This window comes from Eubalaena glacialis, chromosome 11, assembly GCF_028564815.1.
Source record: "Eubalaena glacialis isolate mEubGla1 chromosome 11, mEubGla1.1.hap2.+ XY, whole genome shotgun sequence".
NCBI lineage: Eukaryota > Metazoa > Chordata > Mammalia > Artiodactyla > Balaenidae > Eubalaena > Eubalaena glacialis.
The window spans coordinates 64,176,640-64,197,445 of NC_083726.1; the positions used below are offsets into that span (position 1 = coordinate 64,176,640).

At 39.4% G+C, this 20,806-nt stretch overlaps 1 protein-coding gene across 1 annotated transcript; it reads right to left on the bottom strand.

Annotated features, from left to right (window-relative positions):
• Nucleotides 1–834: 834 nt before the first annotated feature.
• On the bottom strand, nucleotides 835–14,501 carry HIGD1C (HIG1 hypoxia inducible domain family member 1C). Its single transcript, XM_061205515.1, has 3 exons — nucleotides 14,408–14,501; nucleotides 10,577–10,711; nucleotides 835–845 (listed from the first exon to the last, which is right to left on the bottom strand). The coding sequence occupies exons 1-3, from the start codon at nucleotides 14,499–14,501 to the stop codon at nucleotides 835–837; spliced, it is 240 nt and encodes a 79-aa protein (XP_061061498.1).
• Between the last annotated feature and the right edge of the window lie 6,305 nt (nucleotides 14,502–20,806).

Here is a 20,806-nt window from a genome sequence, read left to right on the forward strand (position 1 = left end):
CAAGGTCTAGCTTAGTTTTTAGAACCCTAGGGTAATTACAGAGGAGTTTGATGCCACAGGTATACTTAACATTTAATATCTTCTTTGTTTCTTGTGTTTTCTACAGTGTCATACCAGATTAGCAGCAGCACTTCTGGACTAAATCCTTTTTTCCCTCAATGCTGCCATCTGAGGGAAAAGGGATTTTTTTTAGCAATTTACCTTTGTACTCCTAGAAATACTTTCAAGAAGTATAAAAATGAATACACAGATATTTAAATGTTAAGACCTTTACGTTTGTGGTAAAATAGTCAAGTTTTTATATAAGAGTGAGGTGCACAGTGGAGAACCAGATTTAAATAACAAAATAGCCATTCTCCTCTGATGTAATTTTTGCCCATTCTAGAAAGGCGTTTATGAAAGCCTTAATTACCTTGCCCTGTTTGTGGAGAATTAAGCTATGAATAGAGCATCATATTTAATATGGATAGAGAAAATTTTTCTGTAGCCACTATGTAACTCCTAATTTTCAGATTGATTTGGCGTAATATAGATTATTTTCTGCCACTAGCTAGAAAATAAAAATTTTAAAAGTCAGAAAATCATGGCCTAGCCTTTGAAAGACATCAAGAAAGATATTTTTGAGCTGACTATGATTGTTGATTTGGAAATCGACTTCTTAACCAGCTGAAGTCTATGAGAATTCCGGCTGAAACTTCTGCAGTATAATTTGCTACATATTAAAAATTCATCATAATAAATAGTTTTCAGAAGGCTTCTTGTTTTTCTTGTCTGAAGCTTCATTTTTTTGGACACATTGAAGGATCGAGGTCTAATGTAATCCTTATACATAGACTAGAGACCACCTAGAAACAAAAAGATGTATATCAATAGAGTATCCATGGGAAACAAACACTGAATTTCTGCACTTGTATTTTTTCTAAAACTAACCTACAATTAAAAAACAAACAAACGCCCTCTATCTTATTAATTTTTGGCTTGGATCATATGAGTGACTCCAGGAAAAAAAAACAAAAAACAAATCTATGAGCCCTTTAGGATCAGTACAAATCTGCATTTGTGACATTACAATGCCACCCTAAAGTTTGAATTTTAAAATATTGGTGAGAAAGGAAAGTGGGAAGATTTGGCTAGATCTTGAGATAAAAACAATAGGCACTTCAACTTAGAAAACATCTATTCAGTGTCTACTAGTACTCAGTATTCTGAAGAAAAGCAAGGTAAATGGATCTAATCCCTGCTTCTAGGGATTTACAGTCCAGTGGATGAATTAGCTATGTTTAGGCAGATGAGATAAATGTACATCTTCCCCAAGGATGAGGTCCTAGGACCATGCAGAAAGGCGGAAGTGGTCAGGGAAAATATCCTGAGGAAGAGAGGAGCTGCTTCAGTGAATTCCAGGGATGTCAGCAAATGTTCATATCCAAGGCAAGTTAGGGGGCTTCCCTGGTGGCACAGTGGTCAAGAATCCGCCTGCCAATGCAGGGGACACGGGTTCGAGCCCTGGTCCAGGAAGATCCCACGTGCCATGGAGCAACTAAACCCATACGCCACAACTACTGAGCCTGCGCTCTAGAGCCTGCGCAACACAACTACTGAAGCCCGCGTGCCACAACTACTGAAGCCTGCGCACCGAGAGCCCGTGCTTCGCAATGAGAAGACACTGCAATGAGAAGCCCACACGCCACAACAAAGAGCAGCTCCCTCTCGCTGCAACTAGAGAAAGCCCGCACGCAGCAACGAAGACCCAACACAGACAAAAATAAATAAATAAATTTATAAAAACCAAACAAACAAATAAAGCAAGTTAGGGAGTCACAGATTTAAACTACAAGTCACCACTCTCCCCATCCATATCAATTGTCAAGGCATCAGCTATCTAGTAGATTGTCTGAACTAAACCTTTACTTCATTTTCCTTCAGTTTTATTTCTGACATCTGTTAATACCTACAAAAAGTGCACAGAGCCTAAAGGGCAAGTTAGTTCTCATCTCAATTAGATAGCAAATTAGATATCTGCACAAATAATTATTAACCTCTTGCCTACCTCTTAAATGTTGGCGTTCCCTGGAGTTCTGATCCCAACCCTTTTCCCACCTCATTCACACCTGTTGCTTCACTGGTAAGCAAGTTAGATCTCTCTTCTGAATGTGAGACCCATGTATAGGTTATATTATATGTGACATTTCCATATCCCATAGTTAGGTGGTCTCCAAAACTTTAAAATTGTATATAAGTAAATATGTTGAGCATGCCCCTCAAAATGCACATTTATTTATAAACCATATAAATGTACTACGGTCAGTCTGTGTACTGGTAGAGCTTTTTTGTTCTTGGTTATTTTTGGCTATGCGGTGTGGCATGCATGCGGGATCTTAGTTCCTCGACCAGGGATCGAACCCATGCCCCCTGCATTGGGAGTATGGAGTCTTAACCACTGGACTGCCAGGGAAGTCCCGCTTTTTTGTTTTTAAGATAAAAATATTTTCTTCCCACGTCCCCATGGACCTCCTTATACATCAACTAGGGTATGAGTACTGTAATTTAGAGACATCTTCCATAGGTGTCTTAGTCAGTATAAAATTAAGAGTTCAGGCTCTGGAATAGATTGCCCATGTTACTGTAAATAGGTAACCTTTCCTCTCTAAGCCTCAGTTTCCTTATCTGTAAACAGGATAATAACAATACCTACCTCATTGAGTATTGTTGTTTAATACTTTGTCTGGTCATGAGCCCCTTGAGTCATATCTGAATTTATGCTAATTAGGTGACTCATGGTGGGCTCCTAGGTAGCTTCAGGATGTGGCTAGTCATGCCAGAAGACCAGCCATGTGATTAGAGGGTTCTTAGACTTGCAGGGAGGGGAGTAGGACTGGAGATTGAGTTCAGTCATGTGGCCAATGATTCAGTCAATCATGCCTACATAATGAAGCCCCAGTAAAAACTCTGGACACTGAAGCTCAGTGGAGTTTCTTGGTTGGTAAACACATGGATGTGCTGGGAGGGTGACATGCACCAATTCCACAGGGCGAGATTTTGAGTTTGGTACCCTCCCAGACCTTACCCTATGTGTCTATTTGGTCCTGATTTGTATACTTTATAATGAAATTGTAATTGTGAGTACGGTGCTTCCCTAAGTACTATAAGTTCTTCTAGTGAAATATCAAACCTGAGGGAGTCTTGGGAAACCTTGAATTTGTAGCCAGTTGGTCAGAAGTGCAGGTGGTCTGGGAAACCCCAATGGCAGTGTCTGAAAGAAGGGCAGTGTTTTGGGGAACCATGTCCTTAAACCTGGGGCATCTGATGTGAGCTCCACGTGGTTAACATCAGTATTGAGTTGTACTGCAATACACCAGGTGATGTCAAAAGTAGGTATTTATTAAGATTAAATGAGATAATGATATATAAAGCAGAGTGACTTACACATCATAAGCACTCATTATATGTTATTATTGTTTTATCCAATATGTGCTCATCCTCTCACCAAACCTGTTCTTTCTTCTTCATTCTTTTTTATGTGTGAAAGGCAAACCTTTCATCTGGTTGCCCAGACCAGAAACCTAGGAGTCATCCTTGATTCTTCCTTCCTTACTTTTCCCAATCACTTAGTTGCTGAGTCCTCAGTATTTCTAGAATCCATCTCCTCTCTGTTGCCATTGCCACTGCCTTAATTCACATCCAATTCATCATCTAATTGGCTTCTGCCTTTTTTCTCCCCTCCTTTGCAAATCATCTCTAATCATTTTCTTTTTCCTCTTAACACTTTCTTCATGGTGATATAAATATGCATGGAAAATAGTTCATAAAACTTAAATGACCAGATTAACAGATAGTTGTAGAATGAACACCTGTAATTATGGGTCAAGAAGTAGAATATTACAGGCATCCTGGAAGCCTCCAGGTTTCCCTTTCTGATCATATTCCACTCCCTTTTTCATAGGTAACCACTGTTCTGAATTTTATGATAATAGTTTTCCTTGCCTTTACAGTGTGACAGTCTGTTTAGTATCCCTAAACAAACAGTTTCATATTGCCTGTTTCTGATCTTTCTGTACAGCAGGCATCTTTCTTTTTTTTTTTGGCCAAGTGGCATGTGGGACCTTAGTTCCCCAACCAGGGATTGAACCCGCGCCCCCTGGATTGGAGGCGGGGAGTCTTAACCCTGGACCACCAGGGAAGTCTCCCAGCAGGCATCTTTTAGATGCTATTCTGACTGTTACTCCCCTGTTTAAACCCTTCACTGGCTCACTTCATCTTTTTACTCCTCAACTAGCAACCGTATAAATCTATTGGGGGATTTGTTTTATATCAATTTAACTAAGCTGTTACTGTGTTTTCCAGAATTCCCTTCCCTGCATAGTTCCAGGTTAGCTTGGCCATGAGAGACATTTTATTTGAGATTTGAAGGTGAAAGTTGAAGCAGGAGCTGCCAAATTCTTTTTGCACTTGGAAGGCTTGGTGCAGAGCACCCGGTGCTATTACAGCTTGTGTATGTTGTTGTTTATCTGCTGGCTCACCTCGCTGTTGATGGGCAGCAGTCAGGCCCACAAATCCTTCAGCTCCTCCTGGATCTCCTCCATTAGCTTTTCTGGCTCCTGGGCCAGGTGTGGATTAGCTCCATGATAGAGGGTGCCAGTTTTTCCTAAAGGTCATGCCATGATCAAGGTTGGAGTCAGCAAGACTCTGACTCAAGTTTCCATTTGTCTTTGTGGGTTCCAGCTCACCCTTGCAGATTCTAGTTTATTTTTCTTTCCCAATTGCTGCCTTGTTAACTTCAGGTGCCAGCATTAGAAATATAACCAACAACCTAACATGGACTGTTCAGCCAGCTCCCAAAATTGCTTAAGGTCATATCTCGATAATAAATCCCTTTTTATATATCACTACTAGTAGTTTTCCTTCTCTGATTGAACTGACGGATCCAGAATTTGGTATTGGAAGCTTCCAGAGGAACATACCCTGAGCATTGGTTCTCTGAATTGGTTCTGGGTTATCTGGAGTTGGTTCTCTGATCTGATTAGATTTAAAGGTATTAATGGGCTTTTTTTTTTTTTCCCCCTCCAGTGGCAAAGAGTATGCTAGCAGTCCATGGCATGTGGTAGCAAAACATTAAAAAAATTATCACCTTGCAGATACCCTTAATCAGGTGCCTATAGAAAGCAAGGCTTTGGGTGATCAAGTATTTATTGTCATAGAACATTTAGTGGAAGTAAGGAGTATAATAAGGTTAGTAACTTTTAAATGTGCTGGAGAACTTGGGAAAACTATATGATGGGCTCATGGCTTTAAATTCCTAGCTCAAGGTCTTGTGAGGGACCTGAAAGCTTTATGACTTTCTAAAAAGAAACTCTTAACTCCTGTAGCCATGAGACTGGTATTTTTGAAAAATGTACACAGGGGCTAATCCTGTGAGTGACTAATCACAACACAAATTAAATTCCCAACCTCATAACACCTCTTATGTTAAAGTTGAGGGCATTGGGGACTTCCCTGGTGGTCCAGTGGTTCAGACTCCACACTCCTAAAGCAGGGGGCAGGGGTTCGATCCCTTGTCAGGGAACTAGAGCCTGCATGCCGCAACTAAAAAAGACCCTACATGCTGCAACTAAAAAAGACCCTGTATGTCGCAACGAAGATCCCTCGTGCTACAACTAAGACCTGGCGCAGTCAAATAAATAAATATTAAAAAAGAAAAAAAGTTTAGAGCACTGCTTTGGAAGGCGTGGGACTCTGAAAATTGGGATGGGGACATATAAGCAGATTTCAGTGAAATTGGGTCCTTGAGCCCCTATATCTTACTGAGAATCCTTTGCCAGTACAAACAGTCCTTCTCTCTGTCTGCAAATGACTGAAACTTGGACCAAAAAGTAGTCTCCACTAAATGAAGTTGAAATACCAGAACTTCCTTAGTATACTTCCATGGTACAGCAGTGATTCTTCTTTACTGGGGCAATTTTGTTCCCCAAGGAGATCTGGCAGTGTCTGGAGACGTGTTTGGCTGTCACAGCGCGGGTGGGTGGGTACCATTGGCATCTAGTGGGTAGAAGCCAGGGATGCTGCTGAACATTCTGTAATGCACAGGACAGTCCTCCGCAACAAAGAATAATCCAGTCCAAAACGTCAATAGTGCTGAGATTGAGAAACTTTGCCATAAAGGAAGGTATCCAAAGGCTTAGGGAGATTGGAAATGTTAGACTGGATTTATCCTGCTCACTCACCCCCTAAATATATCTCCTTCCTTCTGCAGAGCTGTGAGAAGTACATTTGTGAAGGGAGCCCTGGCCTCCTTGAAGAGGTCTATGGTAATGATTTCCTATAAGCCAGAAATGACAGTAGGAATTTCTGGGCTCCCTGAATTCAGTAGGGATGATGGGATTGTGGGGTGGCAGGGGCCAAGCGGCAGCTTTTAATTGACAAAGACAAGGAAAGCATGATTACTGTAATGGGCAGCAAAGCCTAAGCAGTAATCAAAATAGTCTAAGCCACAAAGATCTTTGGCATTGGCTAATTGATTATGTTGTACCTAGAGTTGAAAGTGGTGAGCAGCATGTAAGCAGAAAAGCTCTAGGTCTGGCGAACAAAAGTTTGACTTGAATCATCACAATAGAGAGCCATGGCCCCTCAACCAATTCCCAAATTTGAGTCAATTCATAGACCCAAAGTCCCTGGAATAAACAAGAGGTCAGATCTCCTTAAGGAAAGACCCTGTTTCACAGCCAAAAATGCAAATACTATAAATCCTCCTTCTAGTCTTCCCCAAAAGCACCTATGACTATTCAGCAGGGTGCCTGTGCAAGAGGAAGGGGAAATAATCACATTTGTGGGACATTGTTAAATATTGATTTTGAATTGATACTAATGCCTGGAGAATTAGTGTGTTCTACCAGTCGAACTAGGAGTTTATGGTCAGGTCAGTGGAGTTTTGCTGCAGGTCTATTTTACAGTTGGTGAGGTGGGTCCCTGAACCTATCTTATGTTATTTCCCCAGTTATGGAATGTGTAATTGGAATAGACATAATCAGCAACTATCAGAATCCTCACATTGGTTCCCTGACCTGTGGAGTAAGGGCTATTATGGTAGGGAAAGCCAAGTGTAAGCCATTGTTGGTTTTTTTAAAAATTAATTAATTAATTATTTTTGGCTGCGTTGGGTTTTCATTGCTGTGTGCGGGCTTTTCTCTAGTTGCAGTGAGTGGGCTTCTCATTGCGGTGGCTTCTCTTGTTGCGGAGCACAGGCTCTAGGCGCGTGGGCTTCAGTAGTTGTGGCACGTGGGCTCAGTAGTTACGGCACACGGGCTCAGTAGTTGTGGCACATGGGCTCAGTTGCTCTGCAGCATGTGAGATCTTCCCGGACCAGGGCTCAAACCCGTGTCCCCTGCATTGTCAGGCGATTCGTAACACTGCGCCATCAGGGAAGTGCAGTGTAAGCCATTCTAAATGCTTCTATTACCAAAGCAATACTGCATTCCCAGAGGGATTGTAGAGACTAGTGTCATCATCAAGGACGTTAAAGATGCCAGGGTGGTGATTCCTACCATATCTCCATTCATTTTGCCTCTTTGGCCAGAAGACAGATGGATCTTGGAGAATGATAATGGATTTCTATAAACTTAATCAGGTGATCAGTCTAATTGCAGCTTCTGTACAGATGTGGTTTCATTGCTATAGCAAATCAACACAATTTTTGCTATTTGTTTTGCAGCTATTAATCTGATTGATTGCTTTTTTCTGTATACCTTTTAGTAAAGACCATCAGAAGCAGTTTGCTTTCATCTGGCAGGGCCAGCAGTATACTTTCAGTGTTCAGTCTCACGGCTGTGTGAACTCTCCAGCCCTATGCCACAATCTAGTCTGCAGGACCTTGATCATCTCTCTATTCCACAGGACATCACATTAGTCCATTACATTGATCTGATCGATCAAGGGTAAATTGCTACTATATTGGTAGGGTAAGGAGGACTGTGTCTGGAATGTATACCTTCTGGGGCATTTCTTAGTAGTCCCATGTCATGTGATTAAAGAAGGTGGAAAATTACACCCAGTACAGGAAGGATCATTAATGACCTAGATCATTTAAGAATGTTTGGGTCAACACCCCAGTCAAATAACAATGAATAGCCAAGGTGCTTTCGGAAGGCAAAGGGTGGATGAAATGGCCAGTGGAAAAACATAGTTATAATATGAGCCATGATCATCCGACCAGTTGCAGAAACAAAGACTGTGATAGTTATGAATATTTCTTCCTTATTTTGATATGAATACACTTGTGTATACAGTCACCAATTTTTTTCTATTTGCCATTTCCATTTACCTACCATCTAATATAAGAAGTGTTAATAGTAGTTAACTTTATATCTCAGGATTTAAATCACAGGATATCAAAAGGGAATACGACTCAGCTCAAAGATGAATCAACATCACCCAAAGATGGACAAAGGGATTTTGTATCCTCTTTTGGGGGAGAGTTAGCATGGTTTTGGTTATACAAAGGATGGTTGATTTTGCCATTGTCTTTATTTGAAGGTAAGTGTATTAAAAGAGGTGTACATGGATGCCAGGTTGACAAGGGATAGACAGTGACGGATTTGTAATGTATCAACTTAGCTAAACTATAACTAGATTTTCCAGAATTCCTTTCCTTTCATTCCCTGAAAAATTGCACAAGAGACATTTTGCATGAGATTTAGAAGGTAGAAGTAAAGCAGCAGCCAAATTCTTTTTACCTGGGAAGGCACTGTTGCAGCATATTTTTGCTTATCTGCTGGCCCACCTGGTTGGCATGGGGCAGCAATCAGGAGTGCAGCTACCATGGCTCCTGCTGAATTTCCTCTTTCACCTTCTCTGACTCCTTGGCCAGGTCCATGTTTAGCTCCAGGATGAGGGGCATCGCTTTTTCTATGTCACTCCATCATCAAATTTGGAAGTTTAGAGATGGTGAGAAATCCATAAGGATTCCAGACCATCCTGTGTGTTTCAGCTCATCCTTGCAGGTTCCAGATTTTTCTTGCTTCTCTCATTTTTCATCTACCTGTTCTAACTGCTTGCTCTGCCCACTTCAGGTCCCAGATCCTGATACATAAGCAAGAGCCTCACAGTTACATAAGTCCAAATACCTAAAATAAATCTCTTACTATATGTTACTACTCCTAGCTCTGCAGTCTCATCAAACACTGATTGATTCGCCTACCATACCAAACTGTGTCGAGTTCCACTAACATGCCATGCTTCTGTGCCTTTGTTTTTTTCCTCTGCCTAGAATCCTGACCTCCTTCTCTGCTTAGTTAATTCCTCTACATTCTTGGCTCATCACATGGTTTGCATCCTTAGAGAAGCCTCCCTGGACTCTCAGCCCTAGTTAAATGCCTCTCCTTTGTGCTTGTGCTTCCATAGCAACCTGTGTTATCTTATCGTAGTACCTCTGACTTTCTATTGTCTTCTCCTGCTCTTGATCTCTCTCCCTAAGGAGATTAAACTAGTTGAGGGTAGAGAGTTAGTTTCACTGCTGTATCTCTAGACCAGCACAGTGCCTTGCACATAGCTCATGCTCATAAGTGTTTTCTGAATGATGAAAATGAGGCCTGTTACTTCGTAGTAAAGTTTCTTGTTGTATTTTGTTCAAGACTCACACATCACAGCTCATAGTAGAAAGATAATTACCATATAACTCCCTATAGGCAAGCCCCACACCCATCATCCCATAATCCTAGACCTACTCAGGCTGATTCTACTTTGCACAGCATGAAGGGGAGCTAAGAACATTGTGACTTGTTCTCATTAACGTAGACAAAAATTTTAGGTAATTTAGGTCCCAAAGTAGACTCCTTGTTAGAACTAAATGATTTAGCTGTTGATATAACCTGAATCAACCAGATAATTTTATACCCATTCTTTGGATTTGACTGTGTAAATATTGCTTAATTTATAGACTAATAAAAAATTGCCTATTGCTCAAGCTTGGAATAGCTGAGTTATATAGGGTATAAACTATTCACCGCTCCTTTCACTATAGAGGATAACAGAAACTATAACCTAGGTCTCCACTGGGTTTTTCTTTTTTGAGATTGAAGTATAATTCACATACAATTTGAATTTATGGTGTACAACATAATGATTCTATATTTGTATGAATTGTGAAATGATTACAATAAGCCTAGTTAACATCTATTACCATATATAGTTACAGAATTTTTTTCTTGTGATGAGAACTTTTAAGATCTACCCTCATAGCAACTTTCAAATATGCAATACAGTATTATTGACTATAGTCACCATGCTGTACATTACATCCCCATGACTCATTTATTTTATAACTAGAAGTCTGTACCTTTTGCCTACTGAGGTTTTTTTTTTTCCAGTGCTTAAAATACCAAGAGATTAAGCCTATAACTGGGCAGCAACCTCAACCAAGTGAAGATCACTGTCTTTCTTACCATTCCTCCTCCATTACATCATCTTGACCCAATATTCATGAATGAATATGAATGAATAAATAAAAATACTCTCTAATATGAATGGATGAATAAATCAAAATACGCTCAAAGACAGTTGAACACAAGATACAAATTAAGCAGGTTACCTAGAGTCACAGCTCTTACAACAAATCCTTGGGCAGCAACTCTCATGTGAATAAGATGAATGGACATTTTCTGATCTCTTCTGTATTTTAACTTGTAAAGACCATAGGACCCCACAGTCGTAAAGCCTGCTATCCCTGTAAATTAAAAAAGTAGGGATTATAAAAATAGCAGGCTAAAATTCCCAAGAGCTTAGAGAATTGAATAAAAGACTGTGCAAGGGATCAGTACCTAAAGATAAGCAGGCAAGATACCAAAGGATACTTCACTCATGGATTCAATATTTGCAGTTTTGACTCTTCCCAGAAAAACCTGAACTGTATACTATAGTAACTTGTCTAGTAATTTCTAATTTTCCTGAGGCATGGCTTCAAATTTATAGGCTGCAAGCCTTTTATTTGGGGCAAGTCACTTAACTAGTGAGTGAACCAACCAAAATTTCAGCATTCATAGCTTTTGGGTGTTTGGCTTTATTCCTCTCTACTTGTTATTAAATAAGGAGTAAATCTAGTAAAGTGAAAGAAACTTTACTCTTCTGTGAAAATGAGATATTAAATTTTAATGAGAGGTAAAAAGGTGTGAATATTTGCATGAGAAATATGTGACTCTGGGAAGAACTGTGATTCTAGAAAATTCCAGAAGCCCATACAAATATTTCTGTATTCACTACATATGTCAAGGGGTGAATATACTGCTGGGACAACCAAGATTCTGTGTAATTGACTCTAAAAGAGAAAACTGAGTAGGAATCAACTGAATAGGAAAAATTCTAGAAAGCGATTTGAAACACTGTGAGAACTTAACCCATGACAAATCAAGATAACCAAATAACAGATAAGGGAAAAACTATTTGAACTAACTTGGATTTGTATCTTACACCAGACCCTACAAAAAAATTCTGGATGGGTTAGAATTAAATATGAAAATAAAAATATCAACAAAATCTAGAAGAAAATGGAAGCATATTTATAACATCTAAAAGGGGATAAGGTAGACTTAAAAAAAAGTGACAAGGACAAAAATGCTACATTTTGACATAAGAATAAAGGAAACTTGCATAATAAAAGTGTGGCTCTATTTTGGGGGATCTGTCTTCCATCCTATTGATTTATGCATCTATCCCTTCATCAATACCACACAGTCTTAATTACTCTATCTATATATTAAGCCTTAGTATCTGGTAGGGGTGATTCCTTCCACTTAATACTGTTTTTTTTTTTTTTATTAAAGGTATCCATCCTTGAGATCAACTGACTCCTTTTTTTTTTTTTTTTAATTTATTTAATTTATTTATTTTTGGCTGTGTTGGGTCTTCGTTGCTGTGTGTGGACTTTCTCTAGTTGTGGCGAGTGGGGGCTACTCTTCGTTGCGGTGCGCAGGCTTCTCATTGCGGTGGCTTCTCTTGTTGCGGAGCACCAGCTCTAGGCATGCGGGCTTCAGTAGTTGTGGCACGTCCGGCTCTAGAGCGCAGGCTCAGTAGTTGTGGCGCATGGACTTACTTGCTCCACGGCATGTGGGATCTTCCCGGACCAGGGCTCGAACCCATGTCCCCTGCATTGGCAGGAGGATTCTTAACCACTGCACCACCAGGGAGGCCCTACTTTATACTTTTTCTTAAAAGAGGTAGTTTTAGCCATTCTAGAACTTTTGCCTTTATATAAATTTTAGAATAAGCTTGTTTCTGTCTACAAAAAAACATTGCTGGGATTTTGATAGGAATTACAGCAAACCCACAGATGAGTTTGGGGAGAATTGACATCTCTTTTCAATTTTGAAAAGTTTGAATATAACTGAATTTAGCTGGAAACACTTTTATCTTTCTACTTTAATCACACTAAATGTCTCTGGAAAAACAATTTAATTTACAACAGGCACAGTGATTAATCTCTGTTCATTACAGTGATCTGTTCAAGTGGCACTGAGTTCTTGAATTGTTTTGCTAGTTAAAAATGCTAAAGAAGACGAATAAATCACTACAAAATTATTTGCCTCCATTTCTTGTGCTATTACAAGCCTTAATCAAATTAAGTGGAACTTTCAAACACAGAATATTACTATAAAGTAAAGTTTTGATTCTTTTTGATATGTGAATAATGACACTTCTAAAGTTGCTAGATTTGTAGTGGTATTTAATGGAAACATATGACTTATACCTATTTAGAGGCTTTTGTGGAATTAATCACAAAGTTATGTACATCTGATTTATATATATATATTTTAAAAAATTTTTATTGAAGTATATTTGATTTACAATGTTGTGTTAATTTCTGCTGTACAGCAAAGTGATTCAGTTATAATATATATATTCTTTTTCATACTTTTTTCCATTATGGTTTACAACAGGATATTGAGTATAGTTCCCTGTATGTATATCTGATTTAAATAAGTTATTTTAATAGTTTCCAGACAAAAAAAGCACAAGGAAAGAGGCATGGCTGAAGTATTAAATAATAATGCCTAGGGCAGCTAAAGCATCCAAAAGAGAAAGAAGAGAAAGCTTAGATTTTAAAACATAATATTGGTGCTTAGATTTTGTGGGGGTTTTTTAAAGTCCACATACACATAGTATTTGTTTAAAATGTAAACATATCAAATATGTGTTGGGAAAGGATAAAGAGGCTAAGACTCCAGGTATAATTAGAATAATACTTCTTTAACCTGGAGTTTACTTAACCATCAACCTCAGCATCTGGAACACATCAGGAAGCCAGCAACAAGCCACAGAGCATGAACACCACAAAGTTCATGCTCTCAAGTGTACAGGTAGCCCCAGGCTTTCATTCAGAGCTTCTTTACTCTGAACTGACTCATGGTTCTTTTAAGCGTGGGTATCTAGCTTCTGACACCACAGAACATTAGAAGCAGAAGTTTCTGATGGTACCAAACAGTAATGGAAGAAACAGAAAAGTCTATAAACATCGACACAAGAACTTAAAGGTTGGAGTTGATTAGAGAACAAAGAGACATGTAAATCTTCCTCAACTCATGACAGGGTTACACCTTGAAAAACCCATCGTAAGTTGAAAATACTGTAAGTCAAAAATTCATTTAATACACCTCACCTATTGAACATCATAGCTTAGCCTAGCCTACTTTAAATGTGCTTGGAATACTTACATTAGCCTGTAGTTAGGCAAAATCATCTAACACAAAGCCTATTTTATAATACAGTGTTGAATATCTCATGTAATTTATTGTATATTGTACTGAAAGTGAAAAACAGGATGGTTGGGTACAGAGTGGTTGTAAGTGTATTGGTTGTTTACCTTTATGATGGCGAGGCTGACTGGGAGCTGCCACTGCCCAGCATCGTAAGAGAGTATCATACTACATATTGCTAGGCCAGGAAAAGATCAAAATTCAAAGTATGGTTTCTATTGAATGCGAATTGCTTTCTCGTCATCTTAAAGTCAAAAAGTCGTAAGTTGAGGACCGTCTATATACATCTCAATAGTCTCTAATAGGCTCTGTATAATAATAAATGATGCTGCTGCTGATGATTCTGAGTCATTACAGAAAAGTTACAGTCCATTCGATCAACCCTATTTAGATTGGCTGGGAACTAGTAATTTTCGATAGACTGCTAATGAAAATGGATTAAACAGAATAAAAAATTGATGCTTCATAATAATAAGAGTTAATATTTACTGAGGATTTGCTATACACTAGAAACTGTGTTGAAAGTGTAACTCATTCATGCATAGAAGGGGTTAGCTCCAATTATCTCAAAACATTCAATTATATAAACTATTTCGATACTCAAAGATACTGGGTAAGGCATTATTGTTTTATTAGAAACAGCTTTACAGTATCCAGTCAAGGCTTGTACTTACCTACAGGGACAAAGGGGGAATCTCTAGATTTCCTGATCAGTCGGGATAACTGGCCTTCGTCCTCATCTGCTGACCGCTGGTTATCTGAAGACATTTTTCTCTCTAGTAACAGTAGGGGATAATAAAAAAAAATCTGTTTCCGTCTCCCAATATACTCTTGATGATGTGTTCTTCTGTCTTCATTTGCTTGACATGCTTGTCTGCTCAACTGAAATAAACAGTTATCTTTCCTTCACCCTTTGCATTGTGGAGTCCTTTCATTTTGTTTAGGGGTGGAGGAAAGAAAAATATACAAAGAGAGGTAAATGATAATCAGATTCCATGAATACAGAGTAAAAACACAGATCATAAGTGTGTTATTCAGTCCCCTTTCACTGCTTGGCATTTGAAATCATTGGGAACCTCAGAACTTCCGCAAACAGTAAGAACACAGAGTTTCTTTCACAAAATATAGTTTTAAAGAATGATGGCAGTGCCAACATAGGCAAAAATACCTCCAGATTTACAAGTGATGGGAGAATGATCACTCCAGTTCCGCAGAATGTGTAGGGCGTTATAAAGCACCTACCATGTACCAGATGCTATGCTAGACAATGGAAATAATCTTCCTTGTCTGCACAGGATGAATGAGGAAACTAGCAAGAGCAACTATAATCACAATCAACATGGTCTGGCAGTACCTCAGTTTGTTATCCGTGCAACCCTCTATTTTCAACCCTCAAAATTCAAATATGAAGGCTTCATTCTACCAATCAGCTTTCATCAGAAAATGTAACCCGGTAAGTGGAAGCAGCACAATACCTTTGGCGTACTCCACCACCTGCAGCCTGTCTCCTGGTGTTCGTTGAGCTGGAAGCCGTAGATCAGAACAGGCTTTGTTAGGCCAGGACACGTTTACGTGCAATTTCCAACTAATTGATAATGGGAAAGCCCAGAACCCTCCCCTCACCAAGGGGGAGTGGCCGGCTGGTATTGGCCATAGCCCCAGCTGGAAACTCACTGGTAGAAGCACCTGGACCACAAACATTAGGCTTTCCAAGATAACATTCAAGGAAACATTAGGCTTTTGAAGAAGATGCCTTTCCTTCTGCCTTCACAAGGACGCTCCCAACTTCCCTCTGTGGCTTTGAATCCCGCTACCCAACTCCAGGGCCCGAAATTGAAGGGAAAGTTGGTGCAGGGTTACAACACTGGGTTTGTAGGTGGGAGTGGGGGTTAGCCTTATGAGGCCAAGATTCTTGTGGTCTTTTAGTGCGCTTTCCAGAGGGGCGCCCACTGTGGCCGGGATCCGGGACTGAGAGGGCGCGAGCCTAACCCAGCTCACCTGACCGCCAGGCCCTCGCACCTGGCGGCCCCTGCGGAGCCTGGAGCTGCACGCGCGCCCTGCGGGGAAGGACGTGATGTCACTGCGTCCCGGCCAATCCGAGGGCAGGGCGGGCCGGCACGGGAAGACGCCGAGCGAGCTGCTGCCCTGCGCTTGCGCGCGGAGGTCGAGGCTAATTTGGCTTTCCGGGCGGGTGGTGGTGGACGATCCCTTCGGTGCTGTTATGAAGGTGCAGCCTTGGGCCCCTTGAGGCCTCGGAGAAGTTCTGACTCACCGCCTCCGTCCGACTGCAGCCACAAAGACCTCAGGATGAGGGCAGAGGACCAGGTAGCGTTCGTGCTTTTTCCTTGTAACTTTTAATTTTTAAATAATTTTAGATTTACAGAAAAGTTTCCAGAATAGTATCCCAAAAATGTGTATCTGACACTTAGATACCCCTTTGTTAACATTGCGCACATTTGCTTTATCATTTCTCTCTAGATATGATTTCTTCCTTCCTTCCTTCCTTCCTTCCTTCCTTCCTTCCTATGAACCACCTGAGAGAAGGCTCCACCCTGATAGGCCTATACCCCTATATACGTTGTGTGCATTTGGGGAATTCTCTTACATAACCATAGTACAATGAGCAAAATCAGGAAATTAACATTGCTATAATACTATAAAGATTTTATTCATAGTTCACCAGTGGTCCCAATAATCCTTAATAGCAAAAAAAAATTTTTTTTCTGGTCTAGGATCCAATCAAGATTGCATATTGCATTTGGTTGTCAAGTCTCTTTAGTGTCCTTTAATCTGGAACATTTCCTTAGTCGGTGTATTACTCAAGGTTCTCCAGAGAAACAGAACTGATAGGAGATATATATATATATATATATATATATATACATACATACATACATATATGTATATATGTATACCTGATCGAAGATATGCATATATACATATATATGAGGAGATTTATTGCAGGAATTGGTGCACGTGGTAATGGGGACAGAGAAGTCCCAGGATCTGCCACCTGCAAGCTGGCAATGGTGTAAGTCCCTGTCCAAGTCCAAAGGCCCGAGAACTAGGAGCACTAATGTCTGAGGGCTGGAGAAGATAAATGTCCCAGCAGCTCAGGCAGAGAGCAAATTCACCCTTACTCTGCCTTTTTGTTTTATTCAGGCCCTCCATGGGTTGGATGGTGCCAACCCGCATCAGTGAGGGTGATCTTTATTCAGCCTACGAATTCAAAAGCTAATCTTCTGAAAATACCCTCACAAACCCATCCAGAAAAAATGTTTTACCAGCTTTTTCGGCATCCCTTAGCCCAGCTAAGTTGACACATAAAATTAACCATCACAGTTGTCTTTTGTCTTTCATGACCTGATATTTTGCCAATGCAGGGCAATTATTTTGTAGGATGTCTCTAAATTTAAGTTTTTTCTGATGCTTTCTCATCATTAGATTGAGGCTATGCATTTTTGGCAGAATATCACAGAAGTGATGTTGTGTCTTCTTGGCTTGTAATATCAGGAGGCACATAAAGTCAGCTTGTGTGGTGGTAGTAACTTTTATTCAATATTCTGCTGATAGATGTCTAACAACTGGATCTCCAGGGAAAAAAACCCCTTGTTTGTAATATTTACCGATTTCCATGGTATAAATACTCCCACCATGGTCGATTTCAAGCTACTGTCCTATAGTCACTACACACAAAATTGGGAAGAGATGTGACTCTTCTGAGTTGGTGTGAAGTTGGCTGTAGCACACCACTGCTTTGATCACTTGGTTTAAGGTGGTGTCTGCCTGTTTCCCCACTGTAAAGTTACTATTTTTTCCCTTTATATTTAATAAGTATTTTGTGAGGAGATACTTTAATATTATATAAATATGCTGTTATTTATTAGATTTTTACCCATTAATTTCAGCACACAGTGATGATCCTTGCCTGGATCAATTAATATTATGTTTGCCAAATGGTAATTTCCTAAATCCATCATTCCTTTTATATTTTTCAGTTGGTATTCTACTATAAGAAATCGCTTTCCCTCCTTCCCTATTTAATTATTCATTTATTTATATCAGTTTGGACTCATGAATTTCCATTTTATTCAGTAGCTTATAATTCATACCATAATTAATTTATTTTGATGGCCAAATTGTCCTAGATTTGGCTAGTGGGAGCCCCTTCAAGCTGGCTCTCCTACGTCCTATTGACATGACACTATCATTCTTCAAACACTTCTTTAAATCCTGGTGAAGCAAGTTGTTCCAGGCTGAACGTGTAATTTTTCTCCCCTAGCCCTGAAATCAGCCATTTCTTCAAGGAGTCCTGATTCATTTTAGTGGAGAATGATACTAAGAAACCAAGTTTTGGGAACTAGAGGTTCTCATTGTTACTGGAGTGTCATTACTTCTAGGTCCTCTTAGCAGAGTTAGGATTTATATCTCTCTCTGTTTTTATTCCTATAAAGCTTTATCAGAACCATGAATTCATAGTAATATCTCCAGTTTCAGTCCAATTCCACAGTGTTCATTCCAGTCTTCCCCTTTTCATATTTGTGATTTCTTTTTCTGACTGTGAGAGACCTGACTCCCACTATCAGTATATTCATCTGCTTTATTCTAGACAAAAAAAGTAGTTTCAGAATTTCTAACCCATACCTCTGTGAAAAACGAGCCTATGAAATATTTTTTATAGTTCTTTTTGTCAAAGGAATACAGTCAAAATACTGTCTTCAAAAATCACTTGGATTGAAAACATATGTCTACACAAAAACTTGTTCACAAATGTTCATAGCATCTTTATTTACAATAGCCAACAAGTGGAAACAACCCAAACATCCATCATTTGATGAATGGAGAAATAAAATGTGATATATGCATCAATGGAATATTATTTGGCCATAAAAAGAAATGAAGTACTGATACATGCTACATCATAGATAAACCTCAAAAACATGCTAAATGAAATAAGTCTGTCACAAAAGACCACATATTGTGTGATTGCATTTATGTGAAATGTCCAGAATAGGCAAATCTTTAGAGACAGAAGGTGGTTGCCTAGGGCTGTGAGACAGTGGGGGCGGGGAAATAGGGAGTGACTATTAATGGGTACAAAGTCTTTTTAGGGGGTGATGAAAAGTGCTTTAAAAACAGATTGTGATGGTGGTTACACAACTCCGAATATACTGAAAACCACTGAATTGTATACTGTAGGTAAATATTATGATATATGAACTATATCTCAAAACCGTTGTTAAAAATAAGTCACTTGAAAAGAAAAGCTATTTGGATTAATTTTTTCCCCCTCCATCAATGTGGTTAGCATTCATTTGAAATACATTTAGGCGTTTTTTTATTTTTCCATTTTAGAGGTCCCCCCATTTTTCATTTTATTTTGTGTAAGACATTCTTTTACCTATTTTATATAAAACATAAACATGATTCCAAAAATCAAAACTATACAAAGGGTATATTAAAAACTGTGTCACTCCTCTCTCCCTTTTATTTGTACTCTCTTCCCACTCACCCACTATAGACAACCAACCTCATTAGTTTCTAGCTTATTTTTCATAAATTTCTTTTTGCAAAAATAAACAGATACATATGTATTTTCTTCTATACTCTTCTTTTTTACAGAGAAGGCACCACACTGTAGTTGTACCTAATATAGCTTTTGCTAACTTAGTAATATATCCCTGAAATCGCACGTTATCACTTCGTATCACCTCTTCATTCTGCTCTACAGCTGCATAGTACTCCACTGTGCAAACACACCATAGTACTTATTTAAGCACTCATATGTTATGGGCACCCAGCTTGGAAACATTACACACAACACTACAATTAATGACCTCGTGCATCTGTATTTTCATACTGTTGAAAGTGTATGTTCAAGGTAAATTCCTAGAAGTGGAATTGCTGAGTCAAATGGTAAATGCAGGTATAGTTTTGTTAGATACTGCCAAATTCCACAAGAGCTGTATGAGTTTGAATTCCTACCAGCAATATACAGAAGTGTCTGTTTCTCCACAGTCTGCCCAGAAGAATGTGCTGTCAGGCTTTTGAAGTCTTTGCTGATCTGATATGTGAGAAATGATATCTCACAGTAGTTTTAATTAGCATTTCTTGTATTGTGAGTGAAATAGAACATATTTTTCATACGTTTAGGGCCATTTTTGCATATTTAAAAAATATTTGTTAGGCTTCATAATTTTAAGGTTGTGAAGAGTTTGGGGAAGATTGGAAGATATCCCCAGACTCATCAAAGGATTCTGAGTCAAGATATCATATGGGAAGGCTCCAGAAATAAAAATTATGGTTTTAGCATGGGGAGATTTGTTAGGGACAAATATGAACTATGCAAAACAATGCAACCTAATTTTCTTTTTGAAACCTAGAGTGTACCAACAGCATTTTGTCCCTTTGTATCTCTCATTCAGTTCTTCCCACAACTATTCTGCCATTCCACACTTCTCACCTTGGCTCCATGTTAGATCAGTTTGTTGCCTCACTGAAGGTCCCATTATCATTTACACATTTGCCTTTTCCTTCTTTTCTAGTCAACTGATGTGGTAGGCAGAGTAATGCCTCCTTTCCTCCACTCCCAGAGATGTCCAATCCTAATCCCCAGAACTTGTTGAATGTGTTACGTTACATGGCAAGGGGGAAATTAAGGTTTGGAATTAAGGTGGCTAACCAGCTGAACTCTAGGTGGGAGATTGTCCTGGATTATTGGGGTAGGGCCAGTGTAATCACAAAGGCCCTTATAAGTGAAAGTGGGAGGCAGGAGTGTCAGGTCAGATTCAGAGAGAGATTTGAAAATGGAGGAAGGGACCCTGTGCCAAGGAATCAGGGTGGCCTCTAGAAGCTGGAAAAGGCAAGAAAACTGATTCTCCCTCGGACCTTCAGAAGAAACAAGCCTACTGACACCTTGATTTTAGCCAAGTGAGACTCATCTTGGGTTAATAAATTTGTGTTGTTTTAAACCATTAAATTTGTGGTAACTTGTTACAGAAGCAGTAGGAAACCAATATGGCTGACATGTGCCCAGTAATCCCCTACACAGCCAGTCTGCTCAGAAGAAAGGA

Excerpts from the sequence above, each read along its gene's own strand:
- HIGD1C (XM_061205515.1), bottom strand. The coding sequence starts at position 14,501 with ATGTCTTCAGATAACCAGCGGTCAGCAGATGAGGACGAAGGCCAGTTA. Across the intron at positions 10,712-14,407 it reads TTCCCCCTTTGTCCCTGTAG|GGATAGCAGGCTTTACGACT; the intron begins GTAAGTACAAGC and ends TTTAATTTACAG.